Here is a 23,173-nt window from a genome sequence, read left to right on the forward strand (position 1 = left end):
CTCCTTGTCCCTCCAGAATGTTACCTGAAACTCTGATAACCATTATGATATATGAGGGATACTCAAATGGTACTAATAAAGCAATAGCTGCAGAGCTGATCAATAGGGGAAAGTAACTGTACCATCATACTCTAAGAAGCTCCTCTACTTGAGGTGTTTAAGCTTTTTCTCTTTTAAGTAGCTGCAGGGACAAGCAGTGAGAAGTATTCAGTTGTCAACTGGCTAAATCTCAAGTACTGAACTAATAGTCTGTTCTGAAAAATACTGCCATGACCATAGGTGTCCGGTGAATGCTAATGGGACTGCTGACAGGCTTACAGAACTCAATACCTAAGTGAATAAAAACATCTCACAAGTGGAACTGATAGACTTTATCCTGGGAATTGACTGCTTGCGTCAGTTTTATGACTGAGGGGAGCTGACTGAGCATTGTTACAAATCACACCTCAACAACTGCTGCACCGTCAAGAGACTGAGAGCTAAACTTCCCAGAGTCAGCAGAGCAGCTCTGTCTGCTGAAACGGTTCACCTCTCCCAGGTTCAAAACCAGCTGATCTTGCTGTTACAAAAGACACTGCATGGGGTTCCAGAGAGGGACGAGGGAGAAAAGAAAAAAAGAGAAAAAAGGCCATTGACAGAACAGGCTACCCTGGAACCAAACAGAATATTTAGCCTGAATAATCTACAGGACTCAGTGAGATGGTTTAATACGGATCTGAGCTATGGCAGCCAGGAATATCTATAAATAAGTACACTGGCCAAACAATCTAAGTCATTAAAGTCTCTGGACATTGACTGAAAGAATTAAGATTTCACTACCCTCCCCAGGTGCACATTTTCAATAGTACTTGCACCTTATACAGTATTACTGTAAGATTTCAACCAATAAATGCACCTGTAAACTGCTACTTCCAGTACTCTTGTTAAACTGGATATGGTTACCAGAGGGGTATAATTTGATCCCGTGAAGCCTTTTAAGCCACTTCAGCATAGGCTTTGCTACAGCAAGTACATAAGGCTTTAACTGAACTCTGGAAAAAATAACCAGGTATTTTCATTAATCTTCAATGTGACAGCAACATATAAGCCACACAGCTTCCTGCCTGAGCTTAGCTGGTTTCAGAAAAACCTTCATTAACAGGCCATATTCCCAACAAAAAGGCATGTAGGATTTTAGAAATCTGGAATCTTTTCTTTGACGAATAGACTAAGCTAACTATTTTAGGAAGCTGGGGAAGTCTTCAGATGCCTGACATGCACTACTTTAATGCTTTGCTGACATTACAGCTTGATGGGTCCAAAGATCACAAGCCTTTTCTTCATGATGGGGAGGGGAGAGGAGGGAGTCACTGTTACTCCATGCAAAGGCCAACGAAATTTAGCTAGACAAACAGCAACCTCCCCACAGCTATAGCAATGGGCCTCTTTATCAAAGGATAGTGCAATGAGGAATGTCCATCAAGAAACAGAAATGGTCTATGAGGTCCAACCGCAGGACAGCTTCCCCATTACTCATGCTTGTCAGTCAGCTGCAGCTTTGTGCTTTGTCACTAAATCATCACTAGAAGGTGGAGTCAGGTAATAACAACCTTTTCTTCACTTATGGTACAGCCCTTGGTCAGAGACTGCCTGAGCCAGGACAGTAGCACATTACAGCTCAGAATACTTCACCAGCAACAGTATTTCAAGTGCATACAAATTGATTCAGGGTAGCGTCCATCCATTTACAGATCATCGCCTCCTGTATGACCTTCACTTTAAGCCCAAGCCATTGTGAAGAATCCACATTTTTGCTGAGATTATTTTCTCCTGCTCTAACTGCCAAACTCTCCACACCCTGCCATTGGGCTGGGATCAGCAGTAGGTTCCGAACTCCACTCATAGGTTCTGTATTTCAGGAAGCAATCTCAGCCCGGGTGCTTAATCACCGAGTCTGCTACATTCCGGTGTTCCAGCTGAAGGAACTGGTTTACAGTCTTCAATGCTGTAACATCTGTTGGCTCCAGCAAAACAAGTTGGAGTCCCTATGCCCCAAAGAATCTGACATTTAATGGTATCTTATTGTTTTTTTTTTTTTCTTCAAGAAACCATTTCAGACTGAGTCTTGGGAAGACCAGCAGATTGTTTTACTACTTTTTTCTGGATGAAGTGTTATATTTTTGGATAGCTCTTTTGACTAAAGCCACATGGTAATGTTTGAATGCTGCCACAATACATGAAAAACAATGTTTGGAAGAGTTTATTATAAACACATCTGCATTTCTTTGACTTTCAAGTCTGCCATGTTAGTTTTATATATAATTTTATGCATATAAAGTGAGAGTAAAGACAAGAAAGTACTGGAGAATAGCAAGTGCTAGCAATACCTCAGTACATAATTTAAACATAGCTTCTCTATTCTCACTTGAACAACCTCATTGCTTCAATTTTTATCCACAGCTCACCTTTAGAAATCACTTTCGTTACAAAACTGGCTGTAGTAGTCCCTAGCTATAGCAGTTTCACTCTAGTGACCTACTAGACTAACACTAACAGATTTACATCATGAAAGAAAAAGCTTCTAGAGCATGTAAAAAAAATCGTGTCTGTTCAGAACTCAATTTTTCAGTTTTTACACAATTACATCTCAAACATTTCACAACATTTCCCTTCAAAACCATAACCTAGAAACATTAAAAATAGTCAAGAAACCTGAAGCCCCACCCCAGAGCATCCAAAAAATTCTGAAGTATCAGAAAATTGTGACTTGGCAGTCCAAAGCAGTTTGGGATTACTCCTTGATGTAGGCAAGATATTTTGATCTCACTGGTCCTTTCCTTTAACTCCAGACCAGATGTCTCAATGTAAACCCACTGGAGGAAGCCAGATCATTCACAATTTTCTGTTTCCAATGTTTGAGGTATACAGAACAGAAGCAAACCCACAGCACTATACCAGCCAGAACAGAGTAGAACCCAAAGTCTCTAGATCCTTGCCTAGTTAATGAGAATTATCACTCAAGAAGTGTTAGGTCTCGGATTTTGGATTGTATTGTATATTTTTATATATATAAATATATGTTTGTATATATAAAATAAAAAAGTCACACTCCCAACACCAAGTCAGTTTCTTGTTTTTGGAAAGTGGTTAATGCAGGAGCAAAAGATGCAGTGGTTAAAATGACCCAACATCCCCAGAAGAAATGATATGAAGAACAAGGACATTTTGGTATAAAGTTAGTAGTCAAATTCTCCAAGGACGTCTTTTGTTTTTGCTTTTTAAATTAACAGCCAAATATATTTTTTAAACCACCTCCTTGATCTAACACTTAAATTGCTGACATTGTCCAAATTAGTGTAATTTTTTTTCCTGTAACGTCACTTGGTTCTTGGCTACTAACCTTTCATGTTACTCTTGGATTTGTCAGTTTGCTTGCCTGTGGGGGTTTGGGCCTGCTGCCCCTGCCCACTGGAAGAGGCTGCCTGCTGTGCTGCTTTCTGCTTTAACATTGTCCAGTCGAATGTGTAGTCATATTGGTGGTTCAAGGTCCTGGAAGAGAGTGAAATACTTTACTGTAACGCATCATAACTTCCTTATTGCTAATCTAAGCCTTTGCTGAAAACCCAGCACTAGAGGTTAAGTCTTTTTGTAAGCTGCTTTGGAGATTATGAATGGTATATAAACACTAAGTATTATTATCTTAAAAGGGATTTTTGAAGCAAACCAAATACCATCAAGCAGCATTTTCTTCACTGTTTACACTGAAGTTGGAGTTTGTAGAAGCAGCACTTCCTCACAACCCAGCTTACCCATTTGTCTGCATTGAGGCTATCAGCTTCTTTTTCTTAAATATATATAGTTTTAAGGAAAGACTGCAGTATTGCAGAACATTGAATAAAAATTGCTTTGGATTCCAGAAACCTAGAGGGGACTCTTGAGAGACCAATACCAGCCTTATTTTTTTGACAGGTACTGTTCACTCCACAAGGTTGAGTTTATGTTCTGGTTTCTTTGACAAGCTCAATGAAACTGCACCATTCCCCTCCAACAACACAGATCTCCTGGGCACACTGCTAGTCCCATCACCAATCTCCAAACATAAAAAGGTTCAAACACTTCTACCAACGGGCCAATTTCTTAAGTTACTTGCAACAGAACTTGAAGCATGGGCTCAACCCTCTAGCATTAGTGATCAGATTATGCAATGCAAAAAGAACAGAATCTTTTCCCTCATATTAAACACTGAACAGTATTTTTAAGGTCCTTTAAACAGCTTTTCAGACTCTGAAATGGAAGTCACAGAACAGCCACACACATACAGAGCAGCTTTCTGCAGCACAAGTCCCACAGAACAGTTATCAACTGGTAAAGTACTGACAATTTTCTGTACTTTTCCACTTTGAGACTGACCTGAAAAGAATACGGAATAATTGCCTCAGATACATGTAATCTGGTGCCTCTTCAAAGCGCAGGCCACGACAGTAGTTCAGATACATGGCAAATTCTGCAGGGAATCCCTGTAAGTCAACAGTGTTAATCAAGCCATGACTTGCAGCAAAATTCTAACAACCCTGTTAGAAGGCAGAAAGGCTGTATTTCTGTCTATAATGGCAGAGAAAAAACTGGATGGAGATTCTGAAGTGTAAGTTCCACTTTGCTTCTAGTTATTTATTTATTCTGTACTTCAGAAAGTGGATATGATCAGCAAGTTATCAGGGGAACATTCCTTCTGCAGAATTGTTCCCTGATGTATGCTTTGCAGTCACATGTCCTCTACTACCAAAGCCTTCAACATACAACACATTTAAAGCACTTCATTCATCCTAGTTAAACCTAGTTCTTATTAACTAGGTGTCTGAAATAAGCTGTAACTGTGTCTTAACCCCACTCACGTTTCCTTGATAATCTACTTGAACATACTAGAGGTAAGGTCAGTTACCACTATTAAGTGTGCAGACTTAACCCACAAAAACCTCTTTCAGAGATTGCCTGCTTTACATATTTATACAGTCAATGCTATATTAAAGCCTATATGTAAACAGGTAATAGCATACAGCATAGAGCTTTACTACAAGAAAGAAAACACGGGGTATAACAGTTCAGCAGTTTGGAAGATGCTGTCAGACTGTAAGGGTATATAAATGTGAGTAACTATGAAGTGCAATCCTTGCTGCTGCTGTTTGTTGTGCAAAAACTACCATGTGTTCTCAAGGACCTTTGTTAGCAATCATGTGGCTGCCACGGTTCAAGAGAAATCTTAAGACCCAAAGGATTGCGTTGGAAAAAACATAATGCTGTGACATGGCTTTAAAGATCACTTGACATCCAATTCCACTATATCCTCTATTTGAGATACAGAAGACTATATGAACCATCTTGAAGAGGCAAAACCAAGTACAGGCAACCTATACAGCTCTGCCTTGGTTCTATTTATCTAATAGGGCACATGTAGAACTTCCACAGTGCAAGTTAAAGAAATAAACAAGCCTCACCTAAGAGAGCTGCAGAGCTTGCATAGCTGACAGTCACCAAGAACTGGAATGATGGTGGCATGAACTACACTGAGAAAGAGCAGCGAACGCCTGGCCTGTTACACATGTTCGCAGTCCTGCTGGGTGGCCAAACACAAGGCACTCACAACTGCCAGGTAAGTATTATTCAGCAGCAAATGCCATGTAAGACTGTCTAATATATTGGCTGTAGTTTAAAAAAAACCAAGAAATAAAAGAACTCCCATTTCACAGTATGACATCATTTGGAAACTCTTACCTTACACAAAACCTCAACAGGAGTGGACATTTTCTTTTCACTAATCTTTTCATACTTTTGCTTCTTTGTTGCAGCCTGTGGAACACATAGGTCACAACGTAAGAGATATTGTGCAACACTGGATTAACAAGGACAGTAGCAAAAAAATGACAAAAATCCTTTGGTCAACCAGAAGTATTTTACGTGAAATCACCAAGTCCCACACACTTATTGCAAAGAGAATGAAGGTCAATCTGGTATTAAGATTTGGACACAGTTTAATATCATTTGTTGCAGTCTAATGCTTCCATCACATGGCACAGCTCATGTAGTTCTAGCTGCTGCTTTTGTCTGTTAAACAGACTGGACTTGCATTTACATTTGCCAAAGTTCTATTAATTCCCACTCAGTAACCCACTCAACGGCTGCCTGTGTTTCAGTAAGCAGCCATTACATTCATTTGCAGCTGAAGAGTTCTAGTTTTTCACAGGCTGCTTGTCTTAGAAAACTTGCAGCTGCAACACCATTTGAGTTACACAACTCGCACGGAGGAAGAGTTAAACAAAAACAAATCACTAAAGTCTACATAACAGAAATAAGAAATATTTGCCAGGCTTGTACTTGGCTACCATACATGAGAATACTTGAATCAAGTCTGTTACAGCTAACAATTATTCAGTCATGCCATAAACTGGGCCAAAGATATCACTAAAGCTGAACTTGCTAGGTGAGAGATTATTTCCATGCTCTCTACAGCAATTCAAAAAGCCACTAACAGTGTTATTTTCTACTTCCCAAAAAGGGCCTCAGCCTACAATGGGACAATAATAATTTGCAAAGATGACATAAGCTATTGTTTAGCACAAATGTTAAGACAGTCAAACAACACACATTTTGCCTGCTGCACAAGAAGCAGAAAGATCCTTTCTTCTGCATCCTGTAAATATCATGCCTTGGGAAAAGCTGCTTTGTATAACTGAAGCTAAACATTACATACAACCACCTATCCAGGTCAGCAGGCAGAAGCATGATACCCAAACATGACCAAAAAAAAGGGGGGGCGGGGGGGAGGGAGGCAACATAGCCTACCTTTAATCCTTGCCAAGGCAGACTGGTTCTGTTAAAGTACATCAATACATAGCCTAGAGACTCCATGTCATCCCGACGACTAGAGAAAGAACACAATGAATTATGCATTTTGGCATTTCATACTTTATCCCAAATAGTAAAAGCATTAAAAAAAGAATAATCAAGGAATAAAACAGCTAAGACATCTAGGTGTTCAGGATTCCACAGGCAGGCATGTGACAAGTCTTCAAAAGCAGGAAGGAGATCCTACTAATTTTTCAAGCAAGGAATAGTCAGTAGATATTGTGCATGGTAAGTTTCCATCTGCAGTTACATTAAAATAATTTGGGAAACATGGAAACTTCAGAAAATTAAGAAATGAAATATTAGAACGCCTTTCCCATCTAATTAAGTAGCTTGACTAGAAACTAAAGTTTTACCTATAGGAACCATGGAATGCGTTGTAGGAGACAGACATGACATTAGCCTTAACTTCATTAAGGAAGAGTTTTCCTTGAACCGTGTCTCAGTCTGGGACTGATACTGGACATCTAGCCCCAAAAGGGCGTAACTCCTTTCCTTCCTCACTTTTGTTAACAAACCCTGAATTGTCTCCATGATTTTTAGAAGACGAGCAGTATTTAGAGAGGTGCATGCAAAGAGGTGCCTCTACATACTTCCCACAAGAAGTCAGTTTCAAGGCAGCGAAAGAACTCTGAAGTTATCCATCCATAGACCTCCCTGAGAATTTGCACACAAACTCTCATCTAAAAGGCTTCAAATGTTCTCTCTGCTGCATATGCTCCAGATCCATGCTTCAGCCATGTGAACACCATCATATTTTGCTACACAGCTTTCATGATTGCTAAGGCTAGTACAGTTCACTGAAGCAGAAAAAATGTTCCATGATTTTTTTCCTCTTGGCAAAGTTGCATCTTCCCAGCTGTGGTAGAATCAGATTTTTCCTGACTGCCCCTCTGCAGCTGACATCTATTTAACATGAGACACAAAAATAACTGATTTTTTCTCCTCCCAGCTCCCTTATCAAGAGAACCTGACAGGTATTGCTGCTGCTGCTTTGCCACCCAGGCAGATCTGCAAAAAAAGCGCATTTAAATGGTGGCAGGAAAGACTACGTATCTACTAGTCCCATAAGGAAGCAAAAGGCTGAAAGTGATATTGCAAACAGGATTAAACATATGGGTGAGGGTAAAACAGCTCCCTTTAAGTGAGAACAATCTGTAAGAACCTGGACAGATCTACCTCCAGATTGTGGTATTAGAAGAAAGAAGTTGTAGGTGATGCTTTATATTCTAGCCAACCCAATATAACCCCAAACGCCAAAATGGCCTGCCTGTCATTCTCTCAACTTGTATTCCAGCTCTCTGACATTTTGGGGAAACGGTTCAGGGAGCTATTCCACATGAAAATCAGCTTGGCTTCCTTAACCATTTCACCACAGGCCAAAAAAGCCCTAGCTGTGCCCAGGAATCAGGCAGGGAAGAGAAGATTGATTCACCCCTCTTGACAGCAGCTAGCTCTGAGGTCATCTCAGCTGTAACATGAAAGCACAGCCAAAGACAGAGGGATGAAAGTGATACTAAGACCACAAATTCCAACCTGCAAAACTTATTAATTCTATTAGAATTGCAGATTTTATTCATCAACAGGATTCAGCAAACCGGTATGGGGCCATGACAAAGTTATATTTTCTGAGAAGGCAGTGGTAAATTCAGAAGCAATATAGGGATTAACAGTTTCCATCCCCCATCCAGTTCACTGCTTTAAATATTTATTATGGTTTTGTAGTAGAAAACATTGAGTTCTGTAATGGATATATTACATTTTAGTGTATACTGATAAAAGTTATTTTCAGGATTTGGAGAACAGGACAGTACTCTGTTACTAAAATGAGAAATGGATAACATTGCAAACAGCTCCTTGAGAACAGGTGTCTTTACATATAGGAAAGCATGTTCTGTAGCAGTTCAAGTACAGTACTAACAGTTGAAATATTCTGCCATCAAGTTTCTCTTGATTACAGGAATATGCTATTTGTTTGCCTCGACAGTTCAGTAGCTTTTAGCATGCACCAAGCTATATTTCTAATTATATTAGAATTCCCAGTACCAGCATATATGGTAAAAGACCTCCAAATAATTTCAAAAGTAGTAGTTCTTTGCAGTTCCCTCCCTTCACCATAAGCTGCTAGAACAGCTATTCCCTTACATGAACAGCTTGGGTTCTATGAAATGTACTTACTTTAGAAGTGACCCCTGTCATTCACCCTGCTTGACCCACCTGTCGAGTAGGCTTAAATAATGACACTGACAGACAATAAAACAGACTTAAGGAACCTTAGGGAAATTAGAGCAAAGAGGAAACATAGAGCACTTTAAAGCACCATCTTGATTACAGGAATATGCTATTTGTTTGCCTCGACAGTTCAGTAGCTTTTAGCATGCACCAAGCTATATTTCTAATTATATTAGAATTCCCAGTACCAGCATATATGGTAAAAGACCTCCAAATAATTTCAAAAGTAGTAGTTCTTTGCAGTTCCCTCCCTTCACCATAAGCTGCTAGAACAGCTATTCCCTTACATGAACAGCTTGGGTTCCCTTACTTGAACACCTAAAATGCTATCTCCGCTGGACCGCTGCTAGGATACCATAGCAGCAATATGCTTTTGATCAGATGATAAAAGCATGATTAAAAGGATCAAGCAAAGCTCAAATGTATAAATACGTATATACACACACATATGTGTGTACATATATACATACACAACTATGGCTGTGTATACCAGAAACCAAAATACAGCATCAGTGAAGTAGATGATCTTTAAGTCCTTCTTGCAGACAAAAGGATAAACAATAATTAACTGATGTAAAGGGACAGTGAGAAGACAGCAAAGACACCAGCTTTAGAATACCCTTTCTGGCTACAAATTGCACCTCAAGCCAATTGGTAGTGGCAGTAGTGGATATCAGCACAAACAGGAAAGTGCACCATTTTACTTCTGAAAGTCCTCAGAGATTCACGTGAAAGTATACCTTATCCTTTAAAAAAAAAAAAAGGTACACAAAACATCCACCTCATGCCTGCAAGACTTAGACTCTATTCAAGAAGCAAATCAGTCGCTTGGATCTTACACACACCCCCTTGCCTAGGCAGACAGAAAGAAAAAAGCAGTTGCAAAGGGATATACACACTTACTCATATAACATTATTTCAAACACTTTGGAAGCTTACAAATAAGAATCTCGCAGCCTCCAAAACCACAGTCATCTCCTTGAACTCACCTCTGCTCAATACCAAGATGTGCATTGATGCTGGCATATCGAGCTGTGCCAGTCAGATTTTTGTCTTCTCTGTATGGTATGTGTTGCCTTGTCCTGTTGTCCCGGTACTTTTTGGCCAAACCAAAGTCAATAAGGAATAACTTAAAGAAAAATGAAAATAGATTATATTCTTATACAATGCAAGACATCTTTCACTAGGCATTAGCTACGTTTTAAGGCATCCACACAATGTAACAGCCTACAGTTAAGAGGAAGCAAAGTAGCAGTGCAGAGTCACAACTAGCTTTAACTAGCCACTTCGAAAACTTAAGAGTGAATTAGTTCAAGCCTTTTCTCAATCCAGTGGAATAGATTAGATTGTGCTACTCAGCATCTGTAGCTTAGTTCTGCAACTGTTTTATGTTACTGTTGTAGTCGGTATCACATTAGCTCGATAACTACAGCGCACAATTTAGGAATGAATAGTATGTGTGAAAGCACGCTTCACAAACACCCCCCCCCCACTAGAGCAGTTTACACATATAGTTAATGGCAGCTCAGCAGTTTAATGCAAATGATGCACATCCTGTATTCTTCTGTCTCTAACACTGGCCATTCTGCAGAGCATAAGGCCAAAACCTTCAACAGCAAACAAGACATCTTGCTTTCGATCATATGCTCATTTTAAGACTACCAGTACACCATCACAGCACAATGACACACTTGCTGATGATATTAATACAGCCAGGAAGCTAGAACCTAGTACATGTAATCCAATTTAGGTTTCTAATAACCAAGCTTGCCAATGATTTGATATTTAGCAACAACTGAGTGCGTGCTAATTAGCATCCTAACATACAACCTATCTACAAAGGTTAATACAGACTGTACCTTCTTATGACAAGATTTCAGGACTAGGCAAAAAAAAGCTGAGGCAGAAGTACGTAAGGAACACTTCAAATTCTAGCCATCAGTCTTCAAGCTACAAATCATCAGGCTGAGCTCCCGATTCCAATGCTGGATTAATGCTACAGGATCAAGGACTACAATCCCTACAGATTAATGAATACTGCAGAAGTAACTTGGATGGGGGAAGGAGATAATGGAAAGATGACATAAGGTTCAAGAAATTCTCAGTAAAAACCTATTCCGTATCCTCTTAAAGGTGATTCCAGAACAGACGATGCAGCTTTAAATGCAAACAAGTACTGGAGATTGATATGCAGGTATAGCTGCATCCAAGACTGAAACAAAGGCTCACTCTGGCACACTGAAGTGCTCTGAATTATAAAGTAACACTTGACATGGAAGTATCAAAGACACTGAAAGACTGAAAGTTTCTGAATTGCATGGTAGGTATGTTTTAGAATTCTGGCTGAAGAATATTTTCTAACTATAGTAGTCTAGACAGGAAAAACAAAGCTAGAACCTTCTTAAACTACTGATGTCAGAGCAGAAAACCTTGAGTTGAAGCCTTGACATGATTTCTATGCAACCACAAAGCAAAGCAATTCTACATTTGCTGTTCTAGTGAAAGTCACCCTGAAAGCCCAGAATGCTTTGAGCAAGAGGACGTAAAACCAAGTTTTTAAACTACACTGGTCAGACCGTTAAGGAAGGCAGGGGTCTTGCCTTTTTTGCACCTGCCACAGCTACCACTAGAGGTAGTTATTTACTTAGTGAGTACAGACGTGTTCTCCAGTTACCAGGAAAGTAGCTGTTTTGATACTAAACTCCTAAAACAGGTAGTATACAGCTTCTAAGTGACTACTATACTGTAAGTGCAACTTTCCTAGAAGCAAAGCCTGAGCTCAAATGCAATCTTATTTTCTGACTAAAGCTTTCTGGTCTGATGACAGCCTCTGATGTACAGTTCACAAGTTACTTCTGCAGGGACTTTGCCCATCAGTTTCATCAAAATACTACGCCTTGAGAAGGAGGGAAAAACCCAAACACTATAGGGGAATAAACCAAGCACTATAGCGTCAGAACATTTTCACTGCACATTTATTTACAAAGTCCCAGTTCATGACTCAAAATAGTTAACACTGCAGGTGTGACTCTGATACATAATAGCTGATGTCTACCCCTTTTTAGCACAGACACTGTAAGACTACTTTCTTCAAATGAGTTATAAAAATAAATGATGCTCTGTCTCTTCCACAGCTGCTACAAGATCTCAATATTCGACCTGAGCAAGGTAATTCTGCATTCTTTCAAGACATATGGGTAGAGCCTCTTAAAAAACAAAAAGGGGGAATCAATTCAGCAACACACACCTGTTTTACACTAGTCAAGTAACTGGATATTATTTTAAAGCACTGACTTCTCTGGGGAAGTTTACTCTGTTTCCCAGCTTATGCTCATTCTGTATTTCCCATTCCAGATGAGTGGAAAGCAAAGGAGTAAGTCCATCTTGCAAAGAGTTAGGCTGGAAGATACAGCCTGATTTGGATGAGCACAGAATGTACCGATGCCAGCCAGCAGGAACACGGATGTATTGCCACAGATAACCTCGTACCACCTTAATTCTGTTTGTTGCACAATCAGCAGGAACTGGAGAAGTAGGGCAAGATTTTAGCCAAGAACAACTAGAGAAGTAGATCAAAGCCTCTGCCCCAGCTGATAAAGTTTCCATAGCAGAGAACAGAGAAGCCTGTCAGCTTGTGTACAGCTAGCTGCCTGGGATTTAATACATGAAGACTATAATTGTGGAAAGCTACAGGCTGATTCTATGACCAAAATCCTGAACTATGATTCATATTCAGCAATTTCCAGCTGTCCTGCTACAAACTGGCCTATGTCTTCATTCCTCTCCAATTCATCTTCTCTTAAAGAGTCAGGAATACTATATTTAACATGACAAGATAAGATCACGCTTCCCCAAGACACAGCTCGTTGGAGTAATTTCGTTTTATAAGCACAATGGATGAAAATATAAGAGTCCTCATTACACATTTGGAAATATTTTTGACAAATACCGCAAGGGAAGGAGCCTGGGTGAAGTGATTACAGAACTACTCCACGTGCATTCAAAGACACCACAGGAACCCTACAGGAAGGTAAGCAGACAGCCCTTCACAGAAGCCCTGCTAGTCACTACGGTGGCACATCTATCCTCCTACACATTCAGTAGATTGCCTTTGAGTTTTAAAGGCAAAAAGGAAACCTGCTTCTGCATATGAAATCAAGCACATACATTTTGCCCTCTAATATCAAGTTTAGAAATAATTCCACAATTTAAACAAGCGCCACAGGGAAACATCTTAGTAATGTTACATGTTTGCCAAGTATGTCTGAATAATGCCAACATAAGAGGTGCTTTTGCAAGGTCTACATTCTCCAGAAAAACAAACAAAAAACCAAAACAAAACAAAAATAAAGCACATGAATTTGGGGTTGAGGTTGGAATAGGAGACAGTTCAGACCTGGTTTAATCCTGAGAAAGATGGGTCCTGAGAAGTACTAACAGTCATGCTTCTTTTCCTCTTCCCCACTGGAGATTCTAAACACTGAACAAACAATAGAGGGTGGCAGTGCATCAAACAGTATTGCTTACATTGCAACAATGGCCGGCGCAGACAGGCAACACCGAGGCGTTCAAGAAAGAACAGGGTAGCCAAATGCCATCCTTCTTCCACCAAGCACTGTAGTTTTCAAAAAACTCTGAATGTTCTTTTTTTTCCAAGGAGAAAATTTGACAGATGTGACAAGGTAAATTTCAACTGTGAGCCACTCCAAAATTGTACTGCCTTGACCAGTGATAGCAATGGTGACATTTGGCACTATTAAAAAAGGAAATTGAAGTTTTGCTTACAAAAGCATCCCTTGGTTCCACAAACTGCCCTTCCCCCAAAAGACATTTAGGAAAAGTAAATCTTCAGTAAGGAAGAGGTAGAAGGCATTTAGTCACCTTAAAGTTTACTTTCATAAGCATGCAGGGCTTATTTCTAGCAGAGCTGAAAATTCGTCTTTTAAGGTGGGAGCAAAATTTCTCCCCATCACCAAATTAAAATTTGAAAAACTCAATTTAATTTTTTAAAAATATGACTGACAGGAAGCTACTGGAACAAGATTACCATGCTATTCTAGTCTTTGTGGCTGACTTTCTTAAAACTGTGTACAGTCATCTCAAAAAACCCCAAAACTACAGTTAGTTACAAAAAGAAACATAGTAAATATTCTATGGTAGCCAAGCGCTCCCTAGATAAAGCACTTGGTTCCAAACTGAAGCAACCCATTCCTCATTTAGCTCATGTAAACCTATCAGTTTGCACATCAAGAATTACCTCCCTAATCTCAAACCCTACAAAAGTAATGAAGCCCATGCCTATAGACAGTGTTTACTTTACCACCACATCATTGCGTGGCTCCCTAGTCTACTAAAGGGAAAAAATACAATGGTTTACAGGCAATTTTGTTTTTCATTTCGGCTGATGCAAATCTAATGTGTTCCTCCACTAAAGTAAGCACAGCGGCAATTTCTAGGCCATTAGTCCACATCAAGATGAAACAGAGTGCAGCAATGCCAACCTAGCATGACTATGCGAAGTATAGAAAAATGGCCCAGCAACTGGAAATCAGAAACTAAAACTAGGAAAAAAACTGAAGTTTAAGTTATACTCTAAGTCATGCCAGAATAATAAGGAGCCTAACTGCTTGACACAGCAGAGAAAAATAGAGCTCTACAGAGTTAAAGTATGAAACTTGGGAACAGCAAAGTTTAACAGCAACAGGATTACATAAAGACTGCTTTTCAGCTGGACTTCCGAGCTTTTCCAACAATGGTTGGATCTAAACATTCAGTGCACTGCACCTCTTCAGACAAGAGTTGTTATCTTATGTTAATCAAGCTTTCCCCTTCTAATGTTGATGACCCTGAAGTTGGCATTCATACAGGCAAACAAAGGTAAACATTTTAAATACTAGTAGTGCCTAAAGAGATGAGACATTCTTGGATGGCATATAGAGAAGATAAGTGGGAATCTTGCTTCCAATAAACAGCTTGATCACGTACATTTGTCCTGAAGTTAATTTCTATTAAGTAGCATGCTTAATGCATTGCCAATGCTGCCTGTCTGCCCGAGCTCGACATACAAATTGCAGGATTAAGCATATTTCACTCAAGAGAACTAAAAATAAAATTAAAAGTTTTCTTCTATATAAGGTTTTCAACAGGAAACATGCACTTCTGACTACGTTTACCCATCCAAGCAAGTGCAACAACCTCAGCCCGCTCCCCCACCCTGCCTTTTTTTTCCTCCACAAAGCATATTGACAGCAATTTTTTGTTGTACAACATATTCAGGTACTCTACAATTTAACAGTTTTCTATCAACATATTCGCATAATTTATTTATAAAGGCAATTGATCTATATGTTAAGTTATTAGTCATATCCACAATTCTGATGGCTGAAGAATTCTCTTTACCAGTCTGTCAATGCAAGATTTAATGCCCTAGTGACTGGTAGGTCAGGAGCTCCCACATTGGCATGAATTCTTTTCATCCCAGGAAGTCAGCCCCAAAGCCAAAGATAAGATTTGACTTTATATTTGAGGGGAAAAAAAATGCTATTACAACAGTCATCTCAATAATGAAACTCCATCATTGAGAAAAGTGCCTAAGTATTCTCTAGGGTTAGTTTATAGTCTTTTTGCAAGCCTAGAAATCATCTTGCAATGAAGTGCAGGTAGGTCACAGGGCAGGTCAGAGACCCACATGTGCATGCCAATGCATTTAGAAGCGGACACTAAGAAATCCAAGTTCTCACATCAAAGAGCCATCCAAAACATCATTTTAGCAATGACTTTTAGAAAGGTTGTGCAGCTTGAATCACATAACATAGCCACTCCCTTTGGATCTTTTAAACAAAGAGCGTTAGACTAACCTTATTACAGTGACGCCCAATACCCATTAGGAAGTTATCTGGTTTAATGTCTCTGTGTATAAAATTCTTTGTGTGCACATATTCAATTCTACTGATCATCTGTAAAAAACAAAGTGACAACAAAACAGGTCAGATTTCAGTCGGAACAATACAATTCACTTAAACCTTCAATGAAAGCATGAATTTTTAGTGCTACAATCCTCTGCAACCTAACCTTATATATTTGCATAGTGAAAACCAAGTTTTTTCTTTATGCTGTTCAAATTTATCTGTCATGTATGTTAAAATTCCATAATCTTAGTCAGGAAATGGCTGATTCAATACCTCAAGCTACTTTCCCAGACATTCAAGTTCATATGTATCCCATTAAAGAGTAATTTCTTTTTCTTACTTCACACAAAGTTTTTCTATACCTACCACAAGACAATTTTAAAGCTTATTCCCTCCCCCTGTCCCAGTTATTAATTCATCTGGTTATTCATTCATCGTCAAGCACCACTATTCCAGGTAACAGTTTTCACAGAGCAAGTAACAACTTGATTGTGGCCCATACTGTCATATCTAGGCTACTGTGATCCAGGAATAACAGTCAGCAGTGACGACTCTGGCACGTCCATATCTTCATATATGGTCATGCGATTTTTTGTGCATGAGATCACAACACATGCATTTATGCAGTACAGCTTTCCAGCTACTAAGACACTCTTCATGCAGTCTTCAGTGAGTTGAATTGCTACATCATAACCTTGACAACTGTTCTACTGCGCTATGCCCTAAAAGCCAGTTCCATGCACTGATATCATACACCCCGTCTATGTCTCCCAGATGACTACTAACCCGTGTTTATCATCCAAAGGAATACTGTACAAGCACCATACAGATTCCCTGGAAATACTCTAATGCCCAGACTCTAGCTAACGGAGCAGGCAAATGGCTCTCTAAATCAAGCATACCACTCACTGAAGGCAGCTGAGAATAAGGACTGCTGACCTTGTCTCCATACAAATGCCATGAGCTTCCTTGGCCAGGAGCCTGGGATTCTACGAGCATCTGGCTAAGTGACAGCTTGGTACTAAAACCAATTACGTAGTATTAGATGAAATTTAAACTACCATTGAAAATTCAACTTGAGAAAGCCTACTGCCTCTTTCAAGGAGCTGAAGACAGCACAATCTAGCTCCTTAATAAATACCAAGAAATAAATATGGCTGGCCATTTCAAATCATTTACTGTCATGACCAAGCTGAAAAAATAACAATTGCTACAAAAAGACTTAACAGACCTCAGTTTTAGAGGCCTTGCTTGAGTTTGAGGTAGAGTGGCACCTCCACCAACAGCTTTAAGAACTGTCTTTAAGCACCACAACAACCAAAACAGTATTTATTAGCTTGTGGTCTGCTACTAGACATTACAGGACATTGTGAGTGCACAGGGACATTCAATAAAAACAGACCTATAGGCTTGCATGTTGCCCACTTATCACTTCAGCTGGCCAACACACAACAGGTTTCCATTTAATCAGATCAAGCATAGCTGGAGACCGCTTCAGACCTCATACCACCCCCATGACTGATATGGGGAGTTAATACACCCATATCAGTCTCAATACTTTATTCAAGTTGCACTTGTTAGATCTGCAGCATCAACAAGTTGGTATCTGTGCTGCCCTCCCACTACGGGCCTATGTACACTTTGTACGCCATAGCACAGAGAAGCCACCATCACTCCATTCCTATATAGGTCAAGTGTTCACTTAGCTATACACAATGCTGCATAACACGTTATTTAACCCACTCAAAGAGAACTATGTTGCACAAAGTACTTTAACTTCCTCACAGTAAAATTTGTACATACCTGGTCTGCTAACATAAGTACTGTTTTCATCGTAAACCTGCGAGAACAGAAGTTGAATAGGTCTTCAAGGCTGGGACCAAGAAGATCCATAACTAGAACATTGTAGTCCTTTTCTTGACCATACCACCTGCAACGAAGAAAATTATTCAGCATTATCAGGAATCCTAACACAGCCCAGGATACCACTAGCCCTCTTGGCTGCAAGGGCACATTGCTGACTAATGTTCAATCTTGCAAGCTAACTAAAAACTGAGGCTAGTAGTGCCTTATTTTTCCCAGAAACAAAGTGCGAGGACAAACAGAATATACAAGTTGGCAAGTATGTATGCGCACTTTTAATTTTCCCTTGAGAAAACACTACTACATTTTAGCAGCAACCAAAAAACTAAACACCAAATTGCAATAAAAGCAGAAGCCATTATATGTCAATATACTGAGGTGTGTACAAAGTCTGAACTGAAACTCATCTGCAGGACACCTAACACTCATCATTGTTTCCTGCATTACTTAACTTCACAGAAACATCCTAAACACTTTATAGGCTTTGTTTTCAGGTGTGACTTCTCTGCAACAGAGCAAAGTAGCTCATGCAGTTAAACTCATATACTACCTCTTTGTTCATTTATTCAAATTTAACAAACAGCAATCAAGTTCTAATGTCCTGTTCAGTAGAAGATGAGGACTCCTTACCCGGTTTTCAACATCATAAAGCAAAAAACACTTCAGTGTCATAAAAACAAAACCACAAATGTAGCAAAATATCAGTTGCAGCCAAACAGACTTATGTCCACCCTTAAGTGTCTGATGTATCAATTCGGGGCAAAAACCTAAATGTTAGCAATGTTGTGAGGACAAGCAGGCGGCCTCCCATGCATATTTTTCCTTCGAATCCAAGGCTAGCATTTCCATAATAGTACTGCTTTATGTTATCTACAACTGGGGGATAGCATTTCACCACTGAAGCTGCTTGAGAAGACCTGGAGTCACACCCTTCACCTCTGCTAAACTCAGCTGTGAATTTCCATACTCTAAATGGGCAGTGAAAAACAGAACCTGAATATTCCTTCTACAGCCCTCCTGCACATTCCAAATACCCACAGTTAAGTGAGATGTGTGTGAAGAACTTTTTACAAAGCTGTGCTGAGTACCAGTACATCGCTGTAGACATTCAATACCTTATTGATCAGAAGGCTGCATGTGATTCTGCTGTTGCAAGGTACCTAGTCCTTATGACACTTGTAAAGGACAAGTACTAGTAGTCAATGTATACAGTACTGACCAGCTCTCTCCTAGAGGAGTCCTGAAGTTCCCAGCGACAGTGGCACAGACAAGATGCGCCAAGAACGTACCCCATAATAAGAGCATGCAGATTAAAAAAAAAAAAATCCAAGATTCAGCTCAAACACTGTAGTAGCTGGGGCTTAAAGATCTGCATAGACATCTTGCTTCCACTTTCAGGCGATGATTCCATATGATTTAACACATAGTTGTCTGGAAAATAGCTATCACTGATAATGACAAAAAATTCCTTGGTACTCACAGGATTCCAACCTTATCCAGGGTAGTTAAGTAAAATGTTTACAAAACCACAGAGAAAAGATTCTGTATTTGGATTCGATTCAAGAACTGCCAACCTGTACCTTCTCACTGTCAGGACTCTAGCAGAAACCATGCACTTCAATGTATTGTTGTGAAGTTGACTAAAATTATATATGAGCTGTGGGTCATACTCTATTGTTTTCCAGGTCAGCCTAGACCCTTTATTCATTCTCTACATCAAGAGAAGATGAAGAAAATATGTATTTTGAAAGCAGTCCTTCAAATGACATGTCAACAAAACAGTTTTCCTCCAACATGTTAATGACCATACCAATACTGTAAGTACTATTTATCAGTTTTTGCCTTCTAAAAATTCACTATGACATACAAAAAAGCCTTACAAGTAACTCAATTAGGAAAGCATGCTAATGGTATTATTTGAAGAAGTCTAATTTATAAGAAGGTTAAAATATTCACACTGCAACCTGACACCGAGCCATGAAACGCACAAATTTTGAGAAGACCTGCCTAGCTAGGCCCTTTTAAGGAGTGATCAGAAACTAGTTTCAACTGCAAGAGCAACAAAGAAGATTTAAAAATGCAATGCAGAGATGGAGAGTCAAAATGAGATGCTGTTGAGAAAAGTTCTTAATCAACTACAAACCAGCTTCAGTTTAAGAATTACTGACTATGCCTGTAAATCTACTTGGTTCCTATCAAAGTCACGTCTGCAACCGGCTGAGTAATTTCGACAAGGCTCTATAAACAACTCCATAGGTCACAGTTGAAAAATGAAATGTTATCATCACCTAGAGTAATGAAAACTGTACCAAATGACCTGCCCAGTTATTCTGGCATATGAAATCTAGGTTTGTTGTGAAAAAGTCTAAAGAACAATGAGCTGAATTGAAGCATTTTAAGGAGTACATCAAGATCTAGATAAAATATGATTTTCTTCAAGAAATGGAAGTCCAGTTCAGATGCTGAGAGTAACTGTCCAGTGCCCAAGGGACTGCAGTATAAGTGAAAAGGATCAAATATCAGTCTTCAACTGAGCTAAGAAAATTTAGTTACAGCATCACAGAAAAAGTGAAGGTCATGAAAAAGATGCCTACCCTGGGAGCTACATTTTATAAAGCATTTGGTTCCTCTGTAGGGATCTCTCTGCTTAGTAAGTGCAGTAATTCAGGTTGATTGCACAACCTCTATTTGGCCTACTTCTACACACGCACAAGAAAAATTTAATCTCCTGACCATTCTGCACTGGTGGAAAGCAATATCAGCTCTGCAAACAAAGAAATAAGACAGGACCTCTGAACATTTTGTTTTCATATTTATCTGCCTCTAATTCCTTACAGGAGACTGCCACCATCTATTCATTTCACTACTGGCAACTGAAACTGCTCCTAGGGTACTGTAGTAACTTGTACTTTATTTACTTTGCTAACACTGCAAGTAAGTCTTCATTTCTCTTGGAACATTTCCAGGGAAAAGGGGGATTAAGAATTAGGGCTATATCACGTCCATTCAAAGTACCTGCTACTACTGGCAGCTCCGAATAAAAATGTCGGAAGTCTTGGCTCTTCTTAGGAAACCTTAGTTATTATGATAATTAAAAGCTCAGCAAGTACTCCTTACTCCCATATTCACATAATCAATGTAAGATGGCATATAAGCTCACATTTTGGATAAGCAAAATAATACGGCAACAAACTGAGCACAACTCCAAAAAAAAGCTAGTGTCTCAAAGAAAATTCTTCAGAAGTTCTAATACGACATCAGCAATGAAACTTGGAGCGAACTACTAATACGAAGGAATGATCCATACAAAGCCCTGGGCAACTATTAGGCAACATTACCATCTCAGAACACAAGTGTCCCACACGTCTGTTAGAGCTCCATGGACTTTTTTTAAGCACTCTTGGAAGTACTCTTTCTCATACTAAAGCTAAGGAAGCAAGAGCAGCAATACATTTTAAGCATCGGCACCCACTCTTGCCTCATCTGTTTAAAGCTACTGATTGAATTACTACAGATCCATCAGAATACAGTAAATATTCTTTATGGAGCTTCCTGTCAAAACACGGTTAAAGACTGAACACAGTAACCTTAATTTGACTTCAGTGACCTGTCTGATTCGAAAGATCAAGACTCACCACGTCAGCAAGTTTCTGAATCATGCGGTTTAGCAGGCTGATATATTGTCCCAGTATACGCACATGGCTAAAATTTTGTAACATCTGGAATTTCAATATTTGAAGCTCTATGCTGAACAACCAAGTCACAAGACACAGCGGTTTGAAACTATTTAGTTTTCAAATCCCATACAGCAAAATGGGTATGATGCCAGATCACATGACATGGGAATGTTTACTTGAACTCACGTGGGTTGTTTTTAACTCCCTTGACCAACCTTGATCCAAGCAAGTGAACTACTGATGCATAGCCCTTAGCAGTAAATGCTGTAGTCAGGCCTACCCAAACATAAAATCCTTTTCTATTTTCAGAGCTTCATCTTTCAAAGATTGTAGGATGTATGTTCCAATGACTGCTTATTTTGTAAATAATATCAATGACAAAAGTGTTTGAGCAAGTGTTCCTTAATAGCTTGGTTTTTTTTAACTGAGAAAACATTTTGTTTGGTTATTAGAGTATTCTCTTCACATCTAGGGTCAAATTCAGGTAGGTCAGCTAGCAAAGAGAGGTGGGCAAAGGGCTAACAGAATTCAGATACAGGCCATGAAATTATAGGCCCATTTTCAGACTACTGTACCACTTACACGATTTTAGCAGATAACCAGCAGTTTCATCTATTGCATCAGCACTTGTAATTACAACAATAACGTAACAAAACCAGCACAATTATCAAAGCCATGTCAGCTGGTCACATGATGGATTAAAGGGTTCAGAAGATTCCCATGAAAATATGTCAAATTCACATCAAGATGAACTAAATTGCTCAATAACTATTCAGCTGTTAATCACTGGTAAAGAAACCCTGAACCCCATGCATCCTGAAGCCATGAAGGTAGTAAAGGCATTGTCACCATTCGGATAATGGCATGCCATTTTCTCTACAGTTTCTTACATACAAAACCAGAGCACCAGCTCAGTGTCACAAGAAAGTGTTCCTACTACCACAGTGACACAACTATTTTCCTCCAGCTAAATAAAAGCTCTCCTCAGCCAACACCTGCTTTGCCAGGTAACCTATCCTCCACTAAAGGCTTCTGTGAATTCAATTGCTGACTATTCCAGTGGAGGCTGTGGCAACCTGAAATTACAAACAGAACTGCAGAAGGTCACGCTTTTGTGAGACAAAAGAGCATCTCGTGGTGCCTCACTGCAAGGAAGTACAATGCTTCTGTGACAAGGCTTGAATAATTAAGTTCAAACCTTTATACTTCCAGAAGCCTTTACAGTCACATAAAAGAAGGCCAATTTGGACTCCTTTGACATTATATAAACTTTTACCATGTTCATAATTCATAATATGTGACCCTGTGATCACTGTGTAGTCCTATGCAATTAGTTTCCCAGCACTTGGGCTTTCAAACACCAAGTGGAAGAGTTCACATGACAAAAATGGAGATTGTCAGAAGAACTAAGGTGGATTTAAAAAGCTGTTAGAACAAAAAGCACAGGGTGAACAAGCAAGCTGGAAAAAACTAACTACTAGAATTACCTGAGATCACCTTATTAGTAAGTTTGACAAGTCAGCAGGCACATGGTCAGGGTGAATATGCAAGACTGGAAGGCCTCATGAACACAAAGGATTCCAACATCCTACAGAAAACCAAATGACACTGAAC

General features: G+C 39.4%; 1 protein-coding gene across 5 annotated transcripts in view; it reads right to left on the bottom strand.

The window, feature by feature from the left end:
* CSNK1A1 (casein kinase 1 alpha 1) overlaps positions 1-23,173 on the bottom strand; it is a 34,646-nt gene that overhangs the window by 3,329 nt on the left and 8,144 nt on the right. Inside the window, exons 3-10 of one of the 5 annotated variants that reach the window (XM_075102041.1) lie at positions 17,823-17,949; positions 15,969-16,067; positions 13,508-13,591; positions 10,101-10,240; positions 6,817-6,895; positions 5,749-5,823; positions 4,390-4,496; positions 3,416-3,528 (exon numbers count right to left, since the gene is read on the bottom strand). In XM_075102041.1, the coding sequence (XP_074958142.1) occupies positions 3,416-3,528; positions 4,390-4,496; positions 5,749-5,823; positions 6,817-6,895; positions 10,101-10,240; positions 13,508-13,591; positions 15,969-16,067; positions 17,823-17,949 (824 nt within the window). Of the gene's footprint in view, positions 1-3,374; positions 3,529-4,389; positions 4,497-5,748; positions 5,824-6,816; positions 6,896-10,100; positions 10,241-13,507; positions 13,592-15,968; positions 16,068-17,822; positions 17,950-23,173 lie in introns of those variants that run through there. The other 4 variants (XM_075102039.1, XM_075102040.1, XM_075102043.1 and 1 more) reach the window with 4 other exon arrangements.

This window comes from Phalacrocorax aristotelis, chromosome 8 (assembly GCF_949628215.1).
Source record: "Phalacrocorax aristotelis chromosome 8, bGulAri2.1, whole genome shotgun sequence".
Taxonomy (NCBI): domain Eukaryota; kingdom Metazoa; phylum Chordata; class Aves; order Suliformes; family Phalacrocoracidae; genus Phalacrocorax; species Phalacrocorax aristotelis.